Below are 18,071 nucleotides of genomic sequence, written 5' to 3'. Positions count from 1 at the left end.
TTTTTGAACTTATTTGAACTCCAGAGTTTTTCTATGTTCAAAATGCACTATTCAAAGCCACATCATCAATTTTCAACTCTTTCTGACTTCATTTGTTATTTTTCATGCATTTACTGATTATTTTGAGCTATAAGACCCTGAAATTGAAGGCAACATATAGCTCTCATGAATAGATATGTGACCAAATTAATAGAAGTTCATCATCACATTCAAACCAAAGTACTTACATAGTTCTTATTGAACAACATATAGCTCTCCAGAGCATCTAATTAAACCATACATTGAAATTATGTAAAACATTTCAATGCAACAACAAATGCGATCATAATCGCAATGAAGGTAACAATTGATCCAACTGCATAATGATACCAAGCCTCGGTATGAATGGCATATTTTCTAATCTTTCTAATCTTCAACCGCATTGCATCCATCTTGATCTTGTGATCATCGACGACATCCGCAACATGCAACTCCAATATCATCTTCTCCTCCTCAATTTTTTTATTTTTTCTTCAAGTAATTGTTTTCTTCTTCAACTAAATTTAACCTCTCGACAATAGGGTCGGTTGGAATTTCCGGTTCAACCACCTCCTAGATAAATAAAATCTATGTCACGTTGGTCGGCATAATTGTCATAAACAATAAATGGACCAAATAGTTATAAAAAGATAATATATACCACATCCGAATCATAGACAGGACGAGGGCCGACGGGGGCGGATACCAAAACCATCGCACTATATAATAACAAGGAATAATAAAAGTAAGAAAATTAGACAAGTATCTATCTGAAGTAAGAATTTTTTCTTTCAGAAAGAAGATAAGAACAAGAGGCTCACCACGGTGGTGCCGGCGACGAGATCGGCGCGGGAGATCGACGGCGGTGAAGACGGGGACGGGACGAGACGGACCGCTAAACCTAGACAAATCTCGGGGAAAATGGAGCTCGGAGGTCGAGTTTCGAGAGGAGAAAGATTAACTAGTGTGGCTTAGCGAACACCTCATGTGCATAGGAGGTGAGCTAGAGCACCCAAATGCCCTTCCCTCGCCGGCCAGAAAAAACAGAGCACTGTGGAGTGCTCTGCCGCGGCGATGGGTATGTATAGGCAACTCATTTGTCCCGGTTCGTGGCTGGAACCGGGACCAATGGTTGTGGGCCAGGAGCGAGGCACATTGGTCCTGGTTCGTGCCTAGCACTGGGACAAATGGATCCCCACGAACCGGGACCAATGCCCACGAGGCCCCGGCCGGCCCCCTGGGCTAACGAACCGGGACGAATGCCCCCATGAGTCCCGGTTCGTGACTGAACCCGGACTAATGGGCTTGCCCTGCCCGAACCAAAGCCTTGTTTTCTACTAGTGAATTAAGCACGAGTAAGAGGCGATGCTTCGTGAGTTGTGGTAATTGTGCCATTAATTGTGGGTTGTTGATTGTTTTGTGCTTGCCTGTTATTACTACTGCACGTGGTCTGTTTACTGTTGTACTGTTTTGTCAAAAAACAAGGATGAGCGTGTGAACGCTCACATGATTGGTGGTGTTGGTTTGTGTTGGTATTCATAAAATTACATGCACGCCTGTTATTGGAAATGGAGGGAGTAGATTGAATGCTGCTGGGTCTTGAAAACTTGTTAATCTAGCTGTTGTCTATAATTATAAACTTGTCTAGTAAATTTTAATATTGCTTTCATGACTATGTCTGGTATTCTGGCACAGTATGGTTGTATTTGATTTTCAAGTCTTATTGGATTGTTCTTAGCAACATTAATGTAAAATCATTGGATTTAACAGTTATGAAATCATGGCCCCTCAAGTTCCCCTGCTGAGAATCATCGTTAAGATTTATCCTTCTCTTTTGCCTGGCCTGCGTGCCTTTGGCTTGATCCCAGTGATTTGTACTTGGTCTGTATGCCGTAACTATTGATACTTCTCTGTGCTGTGACTTGTGTTGAACTCGCCGTGATGGCTTTATTTATAAACTCGGGCTCCTGCCTTTCTCTAGAAAAAACAGATCAAATCATGGAATAACATGATTTAGGACACGGACAGTTTGTTCCAATCAATATCATTCAATTCATGGCATGAATAAGCTGTTCTATTAGTCAACGTTACAGGCTTGGAAGAGCTTATGTTTTGCACTTTTGCTAACATCTGCCAATGTGACAATTCATGAAGAGTCATGAACCTTAATATGCAGGTCGCCCATCGGTGAATCGCGTGGTAATGCTGTGACAGTGGGTGCCTTATCTGTCTTCGTGGTAGGAATGTGGTATATCAAGGAGGATGCACAGAAGCCATCAGGTATATATGAAATAAATGTACTTTGGGTATATCCTACCTTGATACTTTGTCACCTGACCATGAAACTTGTCTCACTCATAATCGCAGCCCTCAAGCAGATTCATCATGATGTGGCCCTGGAAGAGGAAACCATTTGAGGAGAAAGCCATGAAGAAGAGGTTCGAGGACTGGATGACCAAGTACGATCGCACGTACAAGGACAAGGAGGAGAAGGCGATGCGGTACGAGCTATTCAAGCACACTGCCCAGCACGTGGACGAGCATAACGCAACGTCGGGCGCTTTATGCACTCTAGGAACAAATCAGTTCGCCGACAGAACCGACAAGGAGTTCAGCTGGAGTTGTGGAGGTCCTCGTTCTGTTATATCTGGCCAATAGATCATGCGACGCGGCTACCTGGGCTAGACGGCGGTGACATCCATCATCCTTGATTGATGCCCGTAGTGTGCTATGTTATAGATGTATGGCAGGAATTAACCTAGCTTAGCTGTGATAAAAGAAAAGGTTTCCTGCACTTGCAGCAGTTATTGCGTACAACCGTTATTCTGAATCTCTTTCGGTTGGTGACCTCCAGGGGTAGGGGAGCGAAATTGGTGTGTGGAGACTACTTCAGTTCAGACTTTAGAGCAGCTAACTGTAATTCTGAATCTATTTGGGTCGTGATCTTCAGGCTAAAAGTACTTGTGAAAGTAGTGAATCTCTTTTTGCTAAATGCTACGGAGTAGTACTTAAGCTTTGATGATTAGCTATGAAAAATGTGACTTACATATTGACAGCATTGCCTCATGATATTTTCGCAGCACTTCTGAAAGACCACTCCATCAGTCATTCGTCTATTCAGAAAGCTGTCAGGTCGTGTTAGCTAGCTGTATGAATGCCTAGTAACCGGTGCTTATCAAGTAAAATTGTAAAAACTGGAGCCCTTGTCATCGATTGGCTCTGTGTCTTGTTAGATATGTAGTTCTAGTTTTTTCAAAGAAATAGGAAAGGATATATAGTTCTAGCAGTAGCAGCTGCTGCTGCACAATGGTCTGCCACTTGAGCACAAGCCAAGAAGAATGTTGGGCAACTACCAGGTTACATACATTCACAGCCCTTGGAGCATCCATGCCGATCCTCCTACTTCTGCTCCCAATATGACGTCCACTGTGGTTAGCGGTCCGGAAGTCGATCACCAGTTCACCACATCACACAAAGGCTTCAGATTCTCCCTTCTCGCGGAACCTGACACATTTCGACTTGTCCATCCAACGTACGCACTATACATTGCAGGCTTGCACTTGCAGTATCTCACTTCACAATTCATACGCTCCGGTCCTCTATAGTTCTATGATCCTGCAGTGGCACCGCCACTCGTGACCAAAACGAGTAGAAAGGAACTACTCTCTTTATACTGTGGAATGTTAAACACACACATTGTAACGTGACATAAGGGATAGATATTCAGGTTGTTAGCTTCGGTAGGACTCTAGGTAGATTACAATGTAACTCTATCTCATGTACCCAAATCCTCTTATCCCTTCTTCTCCAAGTTTGTAATCTCAACAACATGTATGCGCTGTCATCAGGGAGGTGCGCCCCTGCCTATAAACACGTACGGCGCCCCTCATACGATGGTAAGACGCTTTCCGCCTATCGCACATGGTAATCAGAGCAACTCCCTTCCAATTCATCTAGCTTTCAATCTCCATTAGTGCCTAGCTATGTCTTCCTCCGGTTCCTCCCAGATCGGTCTCAACAACCAGGTCACGGAGAAGCTCACATGTACGAACTATGTACTGTGGCGCGTCCAGATCACGCCGCAGCTAAGGGGAGCTGGCGTCTTCGGCTATGCCGATGGCAGCACACCGGAGCCAGCCCGTTTTCTTCCTGGCAAGGATAAGGATGGCAAAGACTCCACCGAGCCCAACCCTCTCCACCCCATCTGGGTCCGGAAGGATCAACAGGTGCTTGGGTACCTGCTCAACAATCTCTCCAAAGAGGTGTTGGTGCAGTGACCGCGATCTCCATGACACACGCGCTCTGGAAGACCCTGGCGGCCATGTTCTCCTCGCATTCGCTTAGCCGCATCAACAACATCTGCACGGCTCTGCTTCATGCGCAGAAGGGAACCCAGCCGGTCGCCACCCTTTTCGCCTACATGTGCGGCCTGGCTAATGAACTCGACGCGGCCGGAAAACCCCTGCAAGACGACCAGATCGTCTCCTACATCATCCACGCGCTGGACATGGAGTACCAGCCCCTGGTGTCGGCCCTCGACGCCCGCACCAACCCCGTCACCCTGGATGAGCTGTTCACCATGTTGAGCAATTTTGATCAACGCATGGCACCCTACCAGGGTTCGGGCGGCTTCAAGTCGTCTATGAACGCAGCCTCTAGTGGCCGCGGCGGCCGCCGCAACGGACCTCCACGCGGCAAGGCAAGATCGGGCGGCAGCGGGAACTCCTCCAGCAGCGTCAATCCTCGCGCCGAGCGGTCCTCCTCCAACAACCCCAAGGGACGCTGGGCGGCGGCGGCGGCTCCAACAGAGCGCGCCCTGATGCGCCGCCCTGTCAGATCTGCGGCAAGCTCGGGCACAGCGCCAAGGACTGCTGGTACCGATACGACTCCTCCTCCTCCTCCCAGGATAAGGACAAGGTGGTTGCAGCTGCGGATGGTTCTTACAGCATCGACACCAACTGGTATGTCGACACTGGTGCCACCGAACACATCACCGGCGAGCTCAAGAAGGTGACCATGCGGGAAAAATACCGCGGCAAGGACCAAATCCACACTGCTAGTGGTGCAGGTATGAGGATCCATCACATTGGTCATACAATTATCAAAACTCCCCATCGCAAACTTCATCTTAGAAAAAATTTGCATGTCCCTCGTGCTAGTATGAATCTTCTTTCCGTTCATAGAATTTCCATTGACAATCATGTCTTCCTCGAGTTTCATCCTTGTTTTTTTTATCAAGGATCAGGCAACGAAGAAAGTTCTCTATCGAGGTAGATGTGTTCGAGGGCTCTACCAGTTGATTCCGGAGTGTAGAAGATTAAATAAACGAGCCTATGGTGTTGCCAAACTTTCGTCAACACGATGGCACGATCAATTAGGCCATGCCTCTTCTTCTTTAGTTGAAAGATTGCTTAGGAAAAATAAGCTCCCGTGGTGAGCGCAATGTTGAAACAGTTTGTGATTCATGTCAACATGCTAAGAGTCATCAATTACCATATCCAATATCAACTAGTGTTTCTACCAAACCATTGCAATTGATTTTTCCGATGTTTGGGGACCTGCCCCTAGCTCCGTTGGTAGACACACATATTACGTGAGTTTTATCGATGACTATAGCACATACTCCTGGATCTATCTACTTAAGAAAAGATCCGATGTTTTTCAGGTTTTTCAAAAATTTCAGGCTCTTGTTGAGCGCAAGTTTGACAACAAGATCATTACTGTCCAATCAGACTGGGGGGAGAGTATGAAAAGTTAAACTCTTTCTTCCAAAATCTTGGCATCTCTCACCATGTGTCATGCCCTCATGCTCACAAACAAAACGGTTCTGCAGAACGTAAACACAGACACATTGTCGAGATAGGACTAGCTCTTTTAGCTGGCGCCTCCATGCCCCTCATGTTTTGGGATGAAGCTTTTCTTACAGCTGTCCACATCATCAACATGCTTCCTAGCCGTGTCATTAATAATGAAACTCCAGTAGAGAGACTCCTCCACACCAAACCTGATTATAAATCACTTCGTGTGTTTGGTTGTGCATGTTGGCCCAATCTTCGCCCATACAATAATTGCAAACTTATGTTCCGCTCAAAGCAATGCGTTTTTCTTGGGTATAGTCCTCCTCATAAAGGTGTAAAATGCCTTGACATCTCCACTGGCCGTGTCTATATTTCACGCGATGTCATTTTTGACGAGACAAAATTTCCCTTTGCTGATCTTCACCCTAACGTCGGTGCTCTACTTCATCAAGAAATACTTCTCTTGCCCCCTCATCTCACCGGTTTTCATCAAGGGGGAGAAAATAATTGTGATGATCCAGGGATGACTAACCCTCTTAGCCATGCACATGAGGCTTGTGATGTTACAGGTGAAAGTGGTGATGAAAAACAGAAAAGAAAATGATGAAGAAATCAGCCCCAAGTGCCATATTTGATGTGTCACGACATGGGGAGCAGATCCTCCTGGGGATTGCTGCAGGAGCAGCAGCGTAGGGAATCAGCGCCGGGATCAGCGCGGGCTAACGCGCCAGAGCCGATAGCAGACCCGCCCGCCCGTGTGACCGCCCGCGACTCCGCGCCTGCCACGGGCCAGCCCTCAGGTGGAGGCAGCACAGCGCCCGCCCCACACCAATCATCGCCTACCACTTGGCAGCTCCCTGGTGGCCCAAGTGGCGTGCGATTTCCCGATGAATCACGGTGCTACAAGCGGCGCACTCAGCCGCGGCTGACGGGCGCTGAATCCGGTGTAGATTCGCACGGGCCCGCACAATCATGTGCCCATGATGAGCTGGTGGGGAGGCCGGGATCTTCTGCGGCTCCTACTGAGTCTGCGTTGCGGGCCACAGCCACCAAGGATCCAGCGCCAGCGCGAGGCAAATCTGCCTTGGGATCTTCTATGCCCAGTACTCCTGTGCGTGGCTCGGGATCTTCTGTGATGGTCGATCCTGGTGCACCATCACAACGACGAACACGGCTACAACAAGGTGTGATACAACCTGTTGATTACAAACACATAACCAAATATGGCATAGTTTGTTCTACAGGTGAACCAAGCACTCTTGAAGAGGCACTTGGTGCTCAAAAATGGAAAAAGGCAATGGAGGAAGAATACTTGGCACTAGAGAAAAATAACTAGTGGCATCTAGTCCCTCCACAACAAGGTAAAAACCTTATTGATTGTAAGTCGGTTTTTAGAATTAAGAGAAAATGTGATGGAACCATTGATCGTTACAAGGCTAGACTTGTTGCGAAGGGCTTCAAGCAACGGTATGGTATAGACTATGAGGACAACTTTAGTCCTGTTGTTAAAGCTGCAACAATCCGTCTTGTTCTATCTATTGTTGTTTCTAGGGGATGGAGTCTCAGACAGCTAGATCTACAGAATGCGTTTCTTCATGGCATTCTGGAAGAGGAGGTATACATGAAAAACCTCCTGGTTTAAAAATGAAGATGCACCCTCTTATGTATGCAAACTTGACAAAGCACTTTATGGGTTAAAGCAAGCACCAAGGGCATGGTACTCACGTCTCTGTCACAAGATGCAAACACTTGGTTTTGTTCCTTCCAAGTCTGACACCTCATTGTTCATTTACAATAAACTTGATACATCCATATTTTTTCTCATATATGTTGATGATATTATTGTTACAAGTTCCTCTGATGAGGTGATAGCAGGACTGGTGAAGGATTTGAGTACAGATTTTGCTCTTAAGGATCTTGAGAATCTCCATTATTTCCTAGGGATTGAAGTGAAGAAACATGATGATGGACTTCATCTCTCCCAGGAAAAATATGCCACTGATTTGGTAAAAAAGGCTGGCTTGCAAGGTTGTAAACCCTCACCTACTCCATTATCAAGTTCTGAGAAACTATCTCTTACAGAAGGTACACCTCTGAGTAAAGAGGACATCACTAAATACATGAATCTAGTAGGTACATTAAAGTACTTGACTTTGACAAGACATGATATTTCTTTTGCTGTCAAAAAAGTATGCCAGTTTCTTCATGCACCCACCACTGTTCACTGGACTGCTGCTAAACGTATAGTTAGATATGTCAAAAATACTTTGAGCATTGGTCTTAATTTTAGCAAGTCACCATCTACTTTGGTCAGTGCCTTTTTTGATTCTGATTGGGTAGGTAGCATGGATGATAGGTGAAGGAAATATGCCCTAGAGGCAATAATAAAGTTGTTATTTATATTTACTTATATCATGATAAATGTTTATTATTCATGCTAGAATTGTATTAACCGAAAACTTAGTACATGTGTGAATACATAGACAAACAGAGTGTCACCAGTATGCCTCTACTTGACTAGCTCGTTGAATCAAAGATGGTTAAGTTTCCTACCCATAGACATGAGTTGTCATTTGATTAACGGGGTCACATCATTGGAGAATGATGTGATTGACTTGACCCATTCCGTTGGCCTAGCACTTGATCGTTTAGTTTATTTGCTATTGTTTTCTTCATGACTTATACATGTTCCTATGACTATGAGATTATGCAACTCCCGAATACCGGAGGAACACTTAGTGTGCTACCAAACGTCACAACGTAACTGGGTGATTATAAAGGTGCTCTACAGGTGTCTCCGATGGTGTTTGTTGAGTTGGCATAGATCAAGATTAGGATTTGTCACTCCGATTGCGGAGAGGTATCTCTGGGCCCTCTCGGTAATGCACATCACTATAATCCTTGCAAGCAATGTGACTAATGAGTTAGTTGCGGAGCGATGCATTATGGAACGATTAAAGAGACTTGTCGGTAACAAGATTGAACTAGGTATTGAGATACCGAAGATCGAATCTCGGGCAAGTAACATACCGATGACAAAGGGAACAACATATGTTGTTACGCGGTTTGACCGATAAAGATCTTCGTAGAATATGTAGGAACCAATATGAGCATCCAGGTTCCGCTATTGGTTATTGACCGGAGATGAGTCTCGGTCATGTCTACATAGTTCTCGAACCCGTAGGGTCCGCACGCTTAACGTTCTGTGACGATATTATGAGTTCATGTGTTTTGATGCACCGAAGGTTGTTTGGAGTCCCGGATGTGATCACGGACATGACGAGGAGTCTCGAAATGGTCGAGACATAAAGATCGATATATTGGATGGCTATGTTTGGACATCGGAATGGTTCCGGGTGAGTTCGGCATTTACCGAAGTACCGGGAGGTTACCGGAATCCCCGGGGAGTGTATGGGCCTTATTGGGCCTTAGTGGGAGAGAGGAGGATGCGGCCTAGGAGGGGGCGCCCCCCCCATGCCCAATCCGAATTGGGAGGGGTGTCGGCCCCCCTTTCCTTCCTCCCTCTCTCCTCCTTCCTCCCTCTCCTACTCCTACTTGGAAGGGGGGAATCCTACTCCCGATGGGAGTAGGACTCTCCTAGGGCGCGCCATAGAGAGGGCCGGCCCTCCCCCTCCTATACTCCTTTATATACGGGGGAGGGGGCACCCCATAGACACACAAGTTGATCATTGATCTTTTAGCCGTGTGCGGTGCCCCCCTCCACCATAATCCACCTCGGTCATATCATCGCAGTGCTTAGGCGAAGCCCTGCGCCAGTAGCTTCATCATCACCGTCATCACGCCGTCGTGCTGACGAAGCTCTCCCTCGACACTCAGCTGGATCGAGAGTTCGTGGGACGTCACCGAGCTGAACGTGTGCAGATCACGGAGGTGTCGTACTTTCGGTACTAGGATCGGTCGAATCGTGAAGACGTACGACTACATCAACCGCGTTGTCATAACGCTTCCGCTTACGGTCTACGAGGGTACGTGGACTACACTCTCCCGTCTCGTTGCTATGCATCACTATGATAGATCTTGCGTGTGCGTAGGATTTTTTTTGAAATTACTGCGTTCCCCAACAATAGGCGCTCCACTGGTGGATTTGCATTGTTTTTTGGTCCCAACTTGATATCATGGAGTGCAAGGAAACAGGCAACTGTGTCCAGATCCAGTACAGAGGCAGAGTACAAGCATTGCCAAATGCAACAGCAGAAGTTATATGGGTTCAATCCATTCTTAAGGAACTTGGTGTGAAAAACACTCAAGCTCCATGTTTGTGGTGTGATAATCTTGGTGCTACCTATCTATCTGCTAATCCCGTGTTTCATGTCAGGACAAAACACTTAGAGATAGATTTTCACTTTGTCAGAGAAAGGGTTGCTAACAAGCAACTTGACATTCATTTTGTGCATTCTAGAGATCAGGTTGCAGATGGATTCACCAAAGATTTGACCACACGAAGTTTTGAAGACTTCAAGCATAATCTCAATTTGATGAAGTTGTGATTAAGGAAGGGTGTTAAGCGCACACATTGTAACGTGACATAAGGGATAGATATTCAGGTTGTTAGCTTCGGTAGGACTCTAGGTAGATTACAATGTAACTCTATCTCATGTAACCGAATCCTCTTATCCCTTCTCCTTCAAGTTTGTAATCTCAACAACATGTATGCGCTATCATCAGGGAGGTGCGCCCCTGCCTATAAACACGTACGGCGCCCCTTCATACGAGGGTAAGACGCTTTCCGCCTATCGCACATGGAAGACAAAATATGAGTGGAAATTAAGGTGTTTCTGCGGCTGATGCCGGGAAATAGTGTTTTAACAGAAGACAATCTTTTGAGATGAGGTTGACATGGATATGTTTAGCTCTTGGATTCCCATATTTGCAAAGCGTGATATGCAACTTATCATGCTTAGCATTGCGTCTGTATTTTTTGGAGCATTTGGAAAAGTAAAAACGGTGCTTGCTTTGATAATAATAAGATTAATTATCCTTATGCTGTGATTAATATGGTGGGGTACTGGCGTACTACCTTAATTCCTGGTCGATTTTGCAGGGAAAAAACAGGGAAACAAACAAGCGCTGAACTGGGGAGTAAAATTGTTCGGGCAGGTAGCAAATGAAATCTTTCGCTATGTGCATGGGCGGCCTGATAGAAGATTGCTGGAAGCTAAATGAAATTCTCTAGAAAGAAGCAGGAAGTGGAGTGTGTTTTCCATGATTGATGCCGACCTCAACCTGTTCCTAGTTTCTTTTGCTGTACCTTAGGCTCTCGGTGTGTATAGCCAGTGCTTTGTTCAACTGGATCTTTCTCTTGTTCTTTACTTTTCCTGAGCACTTCTGCTCCTCCCTATATCTTCCTAATCTATAATGAAAAGGCAGAGCACCTGCCATCTTATCTCAAAAAAAGCGGAGGGTTTTGTATGATCATGGTGATGAACCAAGCTGTAATATCACCGATGAAGTTTCTCCTATTCCTAGGCCAGGCTATGTTGTTATCCCTAGGAGATAGTAGTAGCTGGGCTGAGCGGAAATTGCCTTTGGTGACCGAGCTCATTGGAGGTCTCCAGATTCAAATTTCAAATTTCATCGAAATTCATATTTTTACATTTCAAAAAATTATGAAAAAAGTACAGATATACATGAAGGCATAACACACACGTGTGTAAATTTTCAGGGCAAAACACATTGAAATGAGGGTTGTGCAAAAAAGACAAATCTAGGGCTGTTTAACACATGATATTATTCATCCTCTCAGGCCATGAATTTGTCTTTTTTTTACATGCCGCATTTCAACGTTTTTTATCATGAAATTTTACACACATGTGGGTTACATCCTTACATACACGCATATTTTTTCAGAATTTTTTGAAACATAAAAGTTTGAATTTGAATTTTTCAAAAATAAAGGCCTCCATGGAGCTCGGCCTCCAAAACGCCATTCTCGGCTGAGCGTTTAAAATGTTTAATCCTCTTGCGGTCTTTTCCATTTGTGCTGGTTTCATTAATGAAAATAGGATAGGAGGAGCTAATCGTTTGCCTCCTTTGTGAACTCTGAAGATATGTCTGCTCTTGCTTCATAACAGAGTCAACACCAAAAATCTCTTGAGGAGGAAATCTATGCATCTTGATTGTTATTAGTGTGTGGTTTGCAATGAGAAAGCTGAAGAGACATTAATGCATCTGTTCTGAGACTGCTCTTACTCTCAAGACTGTTGGGCAAGCATTATTCCAAACAAGTAAAGGGGAAATTCATTCAGGCTCACCAGTTGTTACCAAGCAAAGTGGCATGAACATAATTATCTTAGGTTGATGGAACATTTGGAGCCAAAAAAATGGGGAAATATTTAGAAGGGAAGCCCAAAGTGTAGATTCATGGAAATTCATGCTCAAACAGGGTCTTTCCCTTCTGAAACACATGATCAAAAACATGTTTCTGAGCTCTTTAAAGTAGTGCATTGATCTCTCGTTGGTTCACATCTATGATGCTGAAGCCAGATTAGTGACTTTGCAATATCACCATGATTCCAAGAACTCGAGTTGGATAGTACCATCTGATGTATATTTTTTAATTTTTATTTTCTTGCCTTTACATAACCTTTTGTTTGCCATATACATATTGAAAATACAGTAGAACTGTGGTCATTGCCCTCTGTGGGAGGGAGCAAGAAACAGGGGCTCACCTTTTCTTCAAGTGCCGCTTCACCAATAGGCTGTGGAGACTGGTCATCGACAAGCTAATTCTGGACCATATGAACCCTTCCAGTTGGCACCTTGAAGCCTCCGTCAAGGAATGGTGAGCGAACATGACCGGCTTGGGTATTCCCAATAGGAAGGCCATGGCCTCCCTCATAATGCTTGTTTCATGGACCGTCTGGAACGAGAGGAACGCACGCATCTTCCGTCACAAGAGCGCGCCGCCGCCGATCCTACTCAACAACATTCTTACCGACGCTAGACTATGGGTGACGGCGGGAGCTAAGAAACTAGGGGACATTCTAGTACGTGAGTAGTTGCCATGTGGCGTGTTATCGTGGGTTGTAAACAATCAAACTCTATTCTCCTCTTAATTAAATGATGAGGTAAATCTTTTGCCTCCGTTTCAAAAAAAAATACAGTAGAACAATTGTAGGAGGAGCTCTCTCCTTTTCTTTTAAAGGTAAAAAGACAGAAGTTTGCTCTTGAAGAGCACACACACAATAGGGAGTTTGCTTGGACAGAGCACTCACTCATTTGGTTGCCACACAACACAATCCTTTTGTGGATTTTTGTAAGTCCACTGTTCCCTGGACGTACTAGCTATCCTCATCGTGTCCGACACTTGAACCCGAATATAGTACTCCTCCAAGCAAAGAATCTTGGACTATTTTAAACTCTCAAACGCATATTTTTCTTCTCTGTTTCTCCGGCAAGAACCGGCCGAATATTTTTAAACTCTCAAATGCATATTTTTTCCTCAACGCTGTGAATAGACAGATCAACCTGGAGCTAGCTACCTTGCCAAACTCGTTCTCTCTGGCAATCCAAACATTATCCTTGGCGATCGCTCGCCGTAGTTGGCAGGTAGGTAGGTGTGCACCCTTGCGCCCGGAGCATCTACTAAAATAGTGGATTTGATCAAATCGTGCACACGCAAGAGCTGATAATATTGGATTCGGTCGAGCAAGCAATCGTTGTGTGGTCTGTGGATCAAGCTATAGCTGTAGACTGACGGCTGAACGACCGTGCGTGCCACTTCGGGCCGGTGGTCAACGGGGAGGGATTGCCGGCCGAAGCCGTATGCCTGTTGCCTCCGTTAAGAGCATATCTAGCAGACCTCTTAAAATGCATAAAAATGTAAAATAACTGCTGGTTTATAGTTTTAGGCTGAAAAAACGATTCAAATAGAACTTGTATACTACTCTGACCTATAATCTTTTTGAAGTGGCGTGAAAAACATCCCCACTATACCTGTGAAAATAAGGATTTCAGAGCCAACCCAAGGGTGTCCTGTATATCCGAAAGACCGTTGGCGGGAGTCCAACTGCCATCAAAACCTTTATGGCTCGCTCCCGACCGCCGCCCCGTCCGTCCCTGGCCGCCGCCCTGCTCATCCGGGAAGCCGCCCCACCCGTCCGGGCCGCCGCCCTGCCCATCCCGGCCGCCGCCCCGCGCGTCCTGGCCGCCGTCCGGAAAGAGTCTGTTCAGGGGAGGAAGAAGGAGCAGACCGGGCGGCTGGGAATATTCGTTTTCGAGGGAGGGGGGGTGGGGGGTATCCGGTTTTATGGACTGTTTAGGGTCTGTTCTGCGCGGAACAAAATCAACCTGAAAACCAAATTTTATGTGGCCTGTAAATGTTATTTTAAGGGTCCAGTTTTAAGGGCTCTGCTAGAGATATTCTCAGCTTCAAGGAGAGGGACGACATGATATTGGAACAGATAGGGTCCACTGCAAACCCATAAAATATTGCTTACCTGCCCCCCTTGTATGTACAAAGAAAATTCGGAACCTGCTCGCTCTGACCTCGACGTGAGTGTACTTGCCCAGAAAACGCATTTGCGTGCGTACCTCAGAGGCCGCTGGGCTGTAGCATCGACCGACTACTGTATGCTTATACTTTGTTGGAGAACTAAAAGTTGGCATTGTCCACGACTCAATAAATAAATAAATTGGCATTATCCATGTAAGATAACCAGGGGAGAGTTAGGGGTTCCTTTTCTTGACTATATTCTGGTTTTTATCCTCCAGATATGACTAAATGACATATTTGCTCCATTTAATTAATACATCCTCCACCTTTTACCTTTGGTTATGACCATTTTAAAGTTTTACTCCTTTTCACTACACTTCTCCGGTATTTTTCCCTGTTTGATATTGCTTTCCGGTGCCTCCGTGCGGCGGCGGGTGTAACTCCTCTATGTGGTGGCGGTTTTGACTAACGTTTGATCTCTACGTCTTCACATCCTGATCCGGCGGCTACGGGATTGGTCAGACTCGGGCAGGGGTGAAATACTATCTTGGCTTGCCGATGCTTGCAGCGGTGACGCTTGCAATGTCGTTCCCTTCTTGGACGCCCTATCATGTGTTCTATCTGTGCCCCTCTTCGAGCACTGGGGGGAAACTCTAGGTCCAATTCTTTGGATTGGACGACGATGACACCACTCTTGTTCGCTCATGGTGTCCTGGTGTTGGTTTTGGGGATGTTGCACATCACATTGGTTAGGGCTGCCGCTCAAGGCAAGGGCTTCCAGGATGCTATGTACGACTTTGACGGTGCTCCCCCCATGTCTTTCGCCTCCGACTAGGCCAGGTCCTGCAGCCTACTTGCCGATCTCCTGGCGCTCTTGGTGGGGTACGTTGATCCAACCGAGTTTGAAGCCCTAAAGCTGTCAAGGTTTCCTGTGTCCCGTCTCCTCGCCTTTCATGGCTTGAGTCTGGACTATGGGGTTTAGCTGTGGTGTTTCCTTGTTTAGGCCGAGCATCCGATGTCTCACTTTTTTGGGCATCATGTTCACGCCCTTTCGTGTTCGTGTCATGCGTTGTATCTTTACTTGTACTAATCTCTTCTATCAATTAAAATATACGCAAGCATTATGTATTCGTGAAAACTTATTAAGATGAGAAGGCAGACAAAACTCAGATGGATAATCATTGGGCACACCAAATTATTGTATCAAATTCCATTGGATTTAAATTCTTTGATAGGTCTGGGCATTTTTATCGGTGGAAATCTTACATTCATCGGTGAATTGGATTAGAGAAGAGAAAAACTAGGTGAAAATCGTGAGTTAGCAAAACCCAGCCAAAAACCATGACCCATGGGCACACTCTATCTAGCTAAACTAGGTCCAATGCGACACCAAATGACACGAAAATGATAGCACTAGTCTCCCAAGTTCAACACACGTTCGTGCGTGCATACTTATTTCCCTCTCGCTCTCATCCATGGGCAGGGCAGCTGACCTAACGGTGACTCCTTAACCGACAGGCCGAAATGTCAAATACGTACTCCACATTCCTCGAACGAAACCTACTGTACGTACCTGGTTAGGTGCAGTGTCCACGTCGTTTTCTACTTCTCTGGTGATCATGCCGGCCACAGCAAGCCGAATCCGCTATAAATGGCTCGTGTCCCTCTAATCCGTTCACCAAATTAAGCTCGCGCTCACACTGCTCGAGGTCGCAAAGTGTTAGAGAGTACTGGAGGTCACATAGTGCTAGAAAACACTAGAATCGGATCGATGGAGATTACGAGCAGCACGATGGTGAAGCCGGTGTACAGCACGCCGCACCCGCTCGTCGGCGAGAAGGTGCCGCTGACCGTCTTCGACCGCGCCGCCCTGGACATCTTCGTCCCCACCGTGCTCGCGTACCCTGCGCCGGCGCCGTCCAACGAGGCGCTCAGGGAAGGGCTCCTCAAGGCCGTCGCGCCGTACCCTCACCTGGCGAGCCGTCTCGCCCTCGACGACCATGGCCGGCGCTTCCTCCACGTCAACAACGAGGGCGTGCTCCTGATCGAGGCCACCGTCCCGGTCGACCTGGCGGACGTGCTCGTCGACGGCCGCATGGCCGCTGGCGTCGAGGACCTCTACCCTACGTTGCCAGAGGTATTTCTTGCTTGATTTTGCTTCTGTCACGACTCACGTCACATGCACACATCGCACTCATGCATGCATGAACCAAGCTTTTGGACGCTGCAAATATGTTTTGTTTTTTCTTGCATATACAGGAGAACATCGGGGCGGCGCTGCTGCAGATCCAGCTGAACAGGTACAGGTGCGGCGGCCTCGTGGTCGGCATAAGCTGCCACCACCACACCGCCGACGGCCACTCCATGAGCATGTTCTTCACCGCGTGGGCGACGGCGGTGCGCGAGGGCAAGGACTTCACCACGCCGACCCCGTTCCTCGACCGTGCGAGAACTGCGTTGCCTGGAAGCACGCCGACGCCGGTGTTCGACCACCGGTCACTGGAGTTCACGTGTGGAGAAGGAGACACCTATGCCGTCGTCCCCATGGACAGGATCAAAAATCTTACTCTGCACTTCACGGCCGAGTTCGTCGCCGACCTCAAATCCCGGGTGGGCACCCGTTGCAGCACGTTCCAGTGCCTACTAGCGCACGTCTGGAAGAAGCTCACGGCGGCGCGGGAGCTGAAGCCGGAGGAGTTCACCAAGGTGAGGGTGGCCGTGAACTGCAGGGGCAGGGCCGACCCTCCCGTGCCGATGGACTTCTTCGGGAACATGGTGCTCTGGGCTTTCCCAAGGCTTCAGGTCCGGGACATCCTGAACTCGAGCTACGGCAGCGTGATCGGCGTCATCCGCGACGCCGTGGCGCGCATCAACGACGAGTACGTGCAGTCCTTCGTGGACTTCGGCGGAGTGGCGGACGCGAACGGGGAGGAGCTCGTCGCGACGGCGGCCGCTGCCGGCACGATGTTCTGCCCGGACGCAGAGGTGGACAGCTGGCTGGGATTCAGGTTCCACCAGCTCGATTTTGGCACCGGCGCACCGTCCGCTTTCGTGCCGCCGGACTTGCCTTTCGAGGGGCTCATGATCTTCATGCCGTCGCGCAAGGCGAATGGCGGCGTCGACCTCTTCATGGCCGTCGCGGAGGAGCACGTCGCGGCGTTCGAGCAGATCTGCTACTCGTTAGATTGATCGACCCGCCAGGGGTTGGAATCGCTTGCATTCATGGATGCTTGTCATTAGAAAAGGTCACGTTTATTACTATGAAACAATTGCACTGGAACTATGCAGTGTATGTACAGTATGTAGATGTTATCTGTAAAATCACCTGCACTTGAGTTGTTAGCCAAAACCGTGGAGGTTGACCTGTGTAAGTAGTTCGATCATTTAAGAATAAAAATATTTATGAGAAATCTTTTTTTTGTCTGTCTAGGACACATCTAGATGTGACATATGTCACATCTAAGTTGATGTCCACTCTGTTTGTGGTCTATTTTTTTGTTCTAGTTTTTTTCCTTGTTGCTATATTATATACTTGTGGGAGTTTAGATGTGACATCCTTAAAAAACATCTAGATATGAGTTAGACAAACTGTTTTGTTTTTTGTTTTTTTAGAACTCTCAATCGCATCCGTTTGGTTTGTTGGAGTGTCTACTGATATTTGATTTAAGAAAGATAAAAAGAATCTTTCGACCCCATGATTGTGTTTTGGGAATGGCTAGATGTAAGTTGATTGATTTTCAAATGAGTGCTGCTATGCAAACGATAAAAATGCGGCTGATTCACGGTGGACACGCTGCGGC

General features: G+C 46.8%; 2 protein-coding genes across 2 annotated transcripts; both read left to right on the top strand.

Moving 5' to 3' along the window:
- The first annotated feature begins 4,306 nt into the window (after positions 1 to 4,306).
- On the top strand, positions 4,307 to 8,176 carry LOC141021980 (uncharacterized). The gene is made up of 4 exons (XM_073497850.1): positions 4,307 to 4,849; positions 4,924 to 5,086; positions 7,758 to 7,901; positions 8,157 to 8,176. The coding sequence occupies exons 1-4, from the start codon at positions 4,307 to 4,309 to the stop codon at positions 8,174 to 8,176; spliced, it is 870 nt and encodes a 289-aa protein (XP_073353951.1).
- Positions 8,177 to 15,949: 7,773 nt separating this feature from the next.
- Positions 15,950 to 17,681, top strand: LOC109768718 (tryptamine benzoyltransferase 1). The gene is made up of 2 exons (XM_020327452.4): positions 15,950 to 16,408; positions 16,531 to 17,681. Exons 1-2 carry the CDS (start codon positions 16,043 to 16,045, stop codon positions 17,458 to 17,460), a joined length of 1,296 nt encoding a protein of 431 aa, XP_020183041.1. The 5' UTR covers positions 15,950 to 16,042; the 3' UTR covers positions 17,461 to 17,681.
- Positions 17,682 to 18,071: the final 390 nt, after the last annotated feature.

The sequence above is a fragment of the Aegilops tauschii genome, chromosome 4 (genome assembly GCF_002575655.3).
Source record: "Aegilops tauschii subsp. strangulata cultivar AL8/78 chromosome 4, Aet v6.0, whole genome shotgun sequence".
NCBI lineage: Eukaryota > Viridiplantae > Streptophyta > Magnoliopsida > Poales > Poaceae > Aegilops > Aegilops tauschii.
Note: the sequence above shows the minus strand (reverse complement) of the source record. Positions and strands in the feature narration are given on the sequence as shown.

What these genes read in the sequence shown, in the direction of transcription:
- LOC141021980 (XM_073497850.1), top strand. Translation starts at nt 4,307, where the DNA reads ATGACACACGCGCTCTGGAAGACCCTGGCGGCCATGTTCTCCTCGCAT. An exon ending in GCGCCCTGATGCGCCGCCCT is followed by an intron (nt 4,850 to 4,923) that starts GTCAGATCTGCG and finishes TCCTCCTCCCAG; the next exon opens with GATAAGGACAAGGTGGTTGC. An exon ending in CCACACTGCTAGTGGTGCAG is followed by an intron (nt 5,087 to 7,757) that starts GTATGAGGATCC and finishes ATTATTTCCTAG; the next exon opens with GGATTGAAGTGAAGAAACAT.
- LOC109768718 (XM_020327452.4), top strand. Translation starts at nt 16,043, where the DNA reads ATGGAGATTACGAGCAGCACGATGGTGAAGCCGGTGTACAGCACGCCG. An exon ending in TCTACCCTACGTTGCCAGAG is followed by an intron (nt 16,409 to 16,530) that starts GTATTTCTTGCT and finishes TTGCATATACAG; the next exon opens with GAGAACATCGGGGCGGCGCT.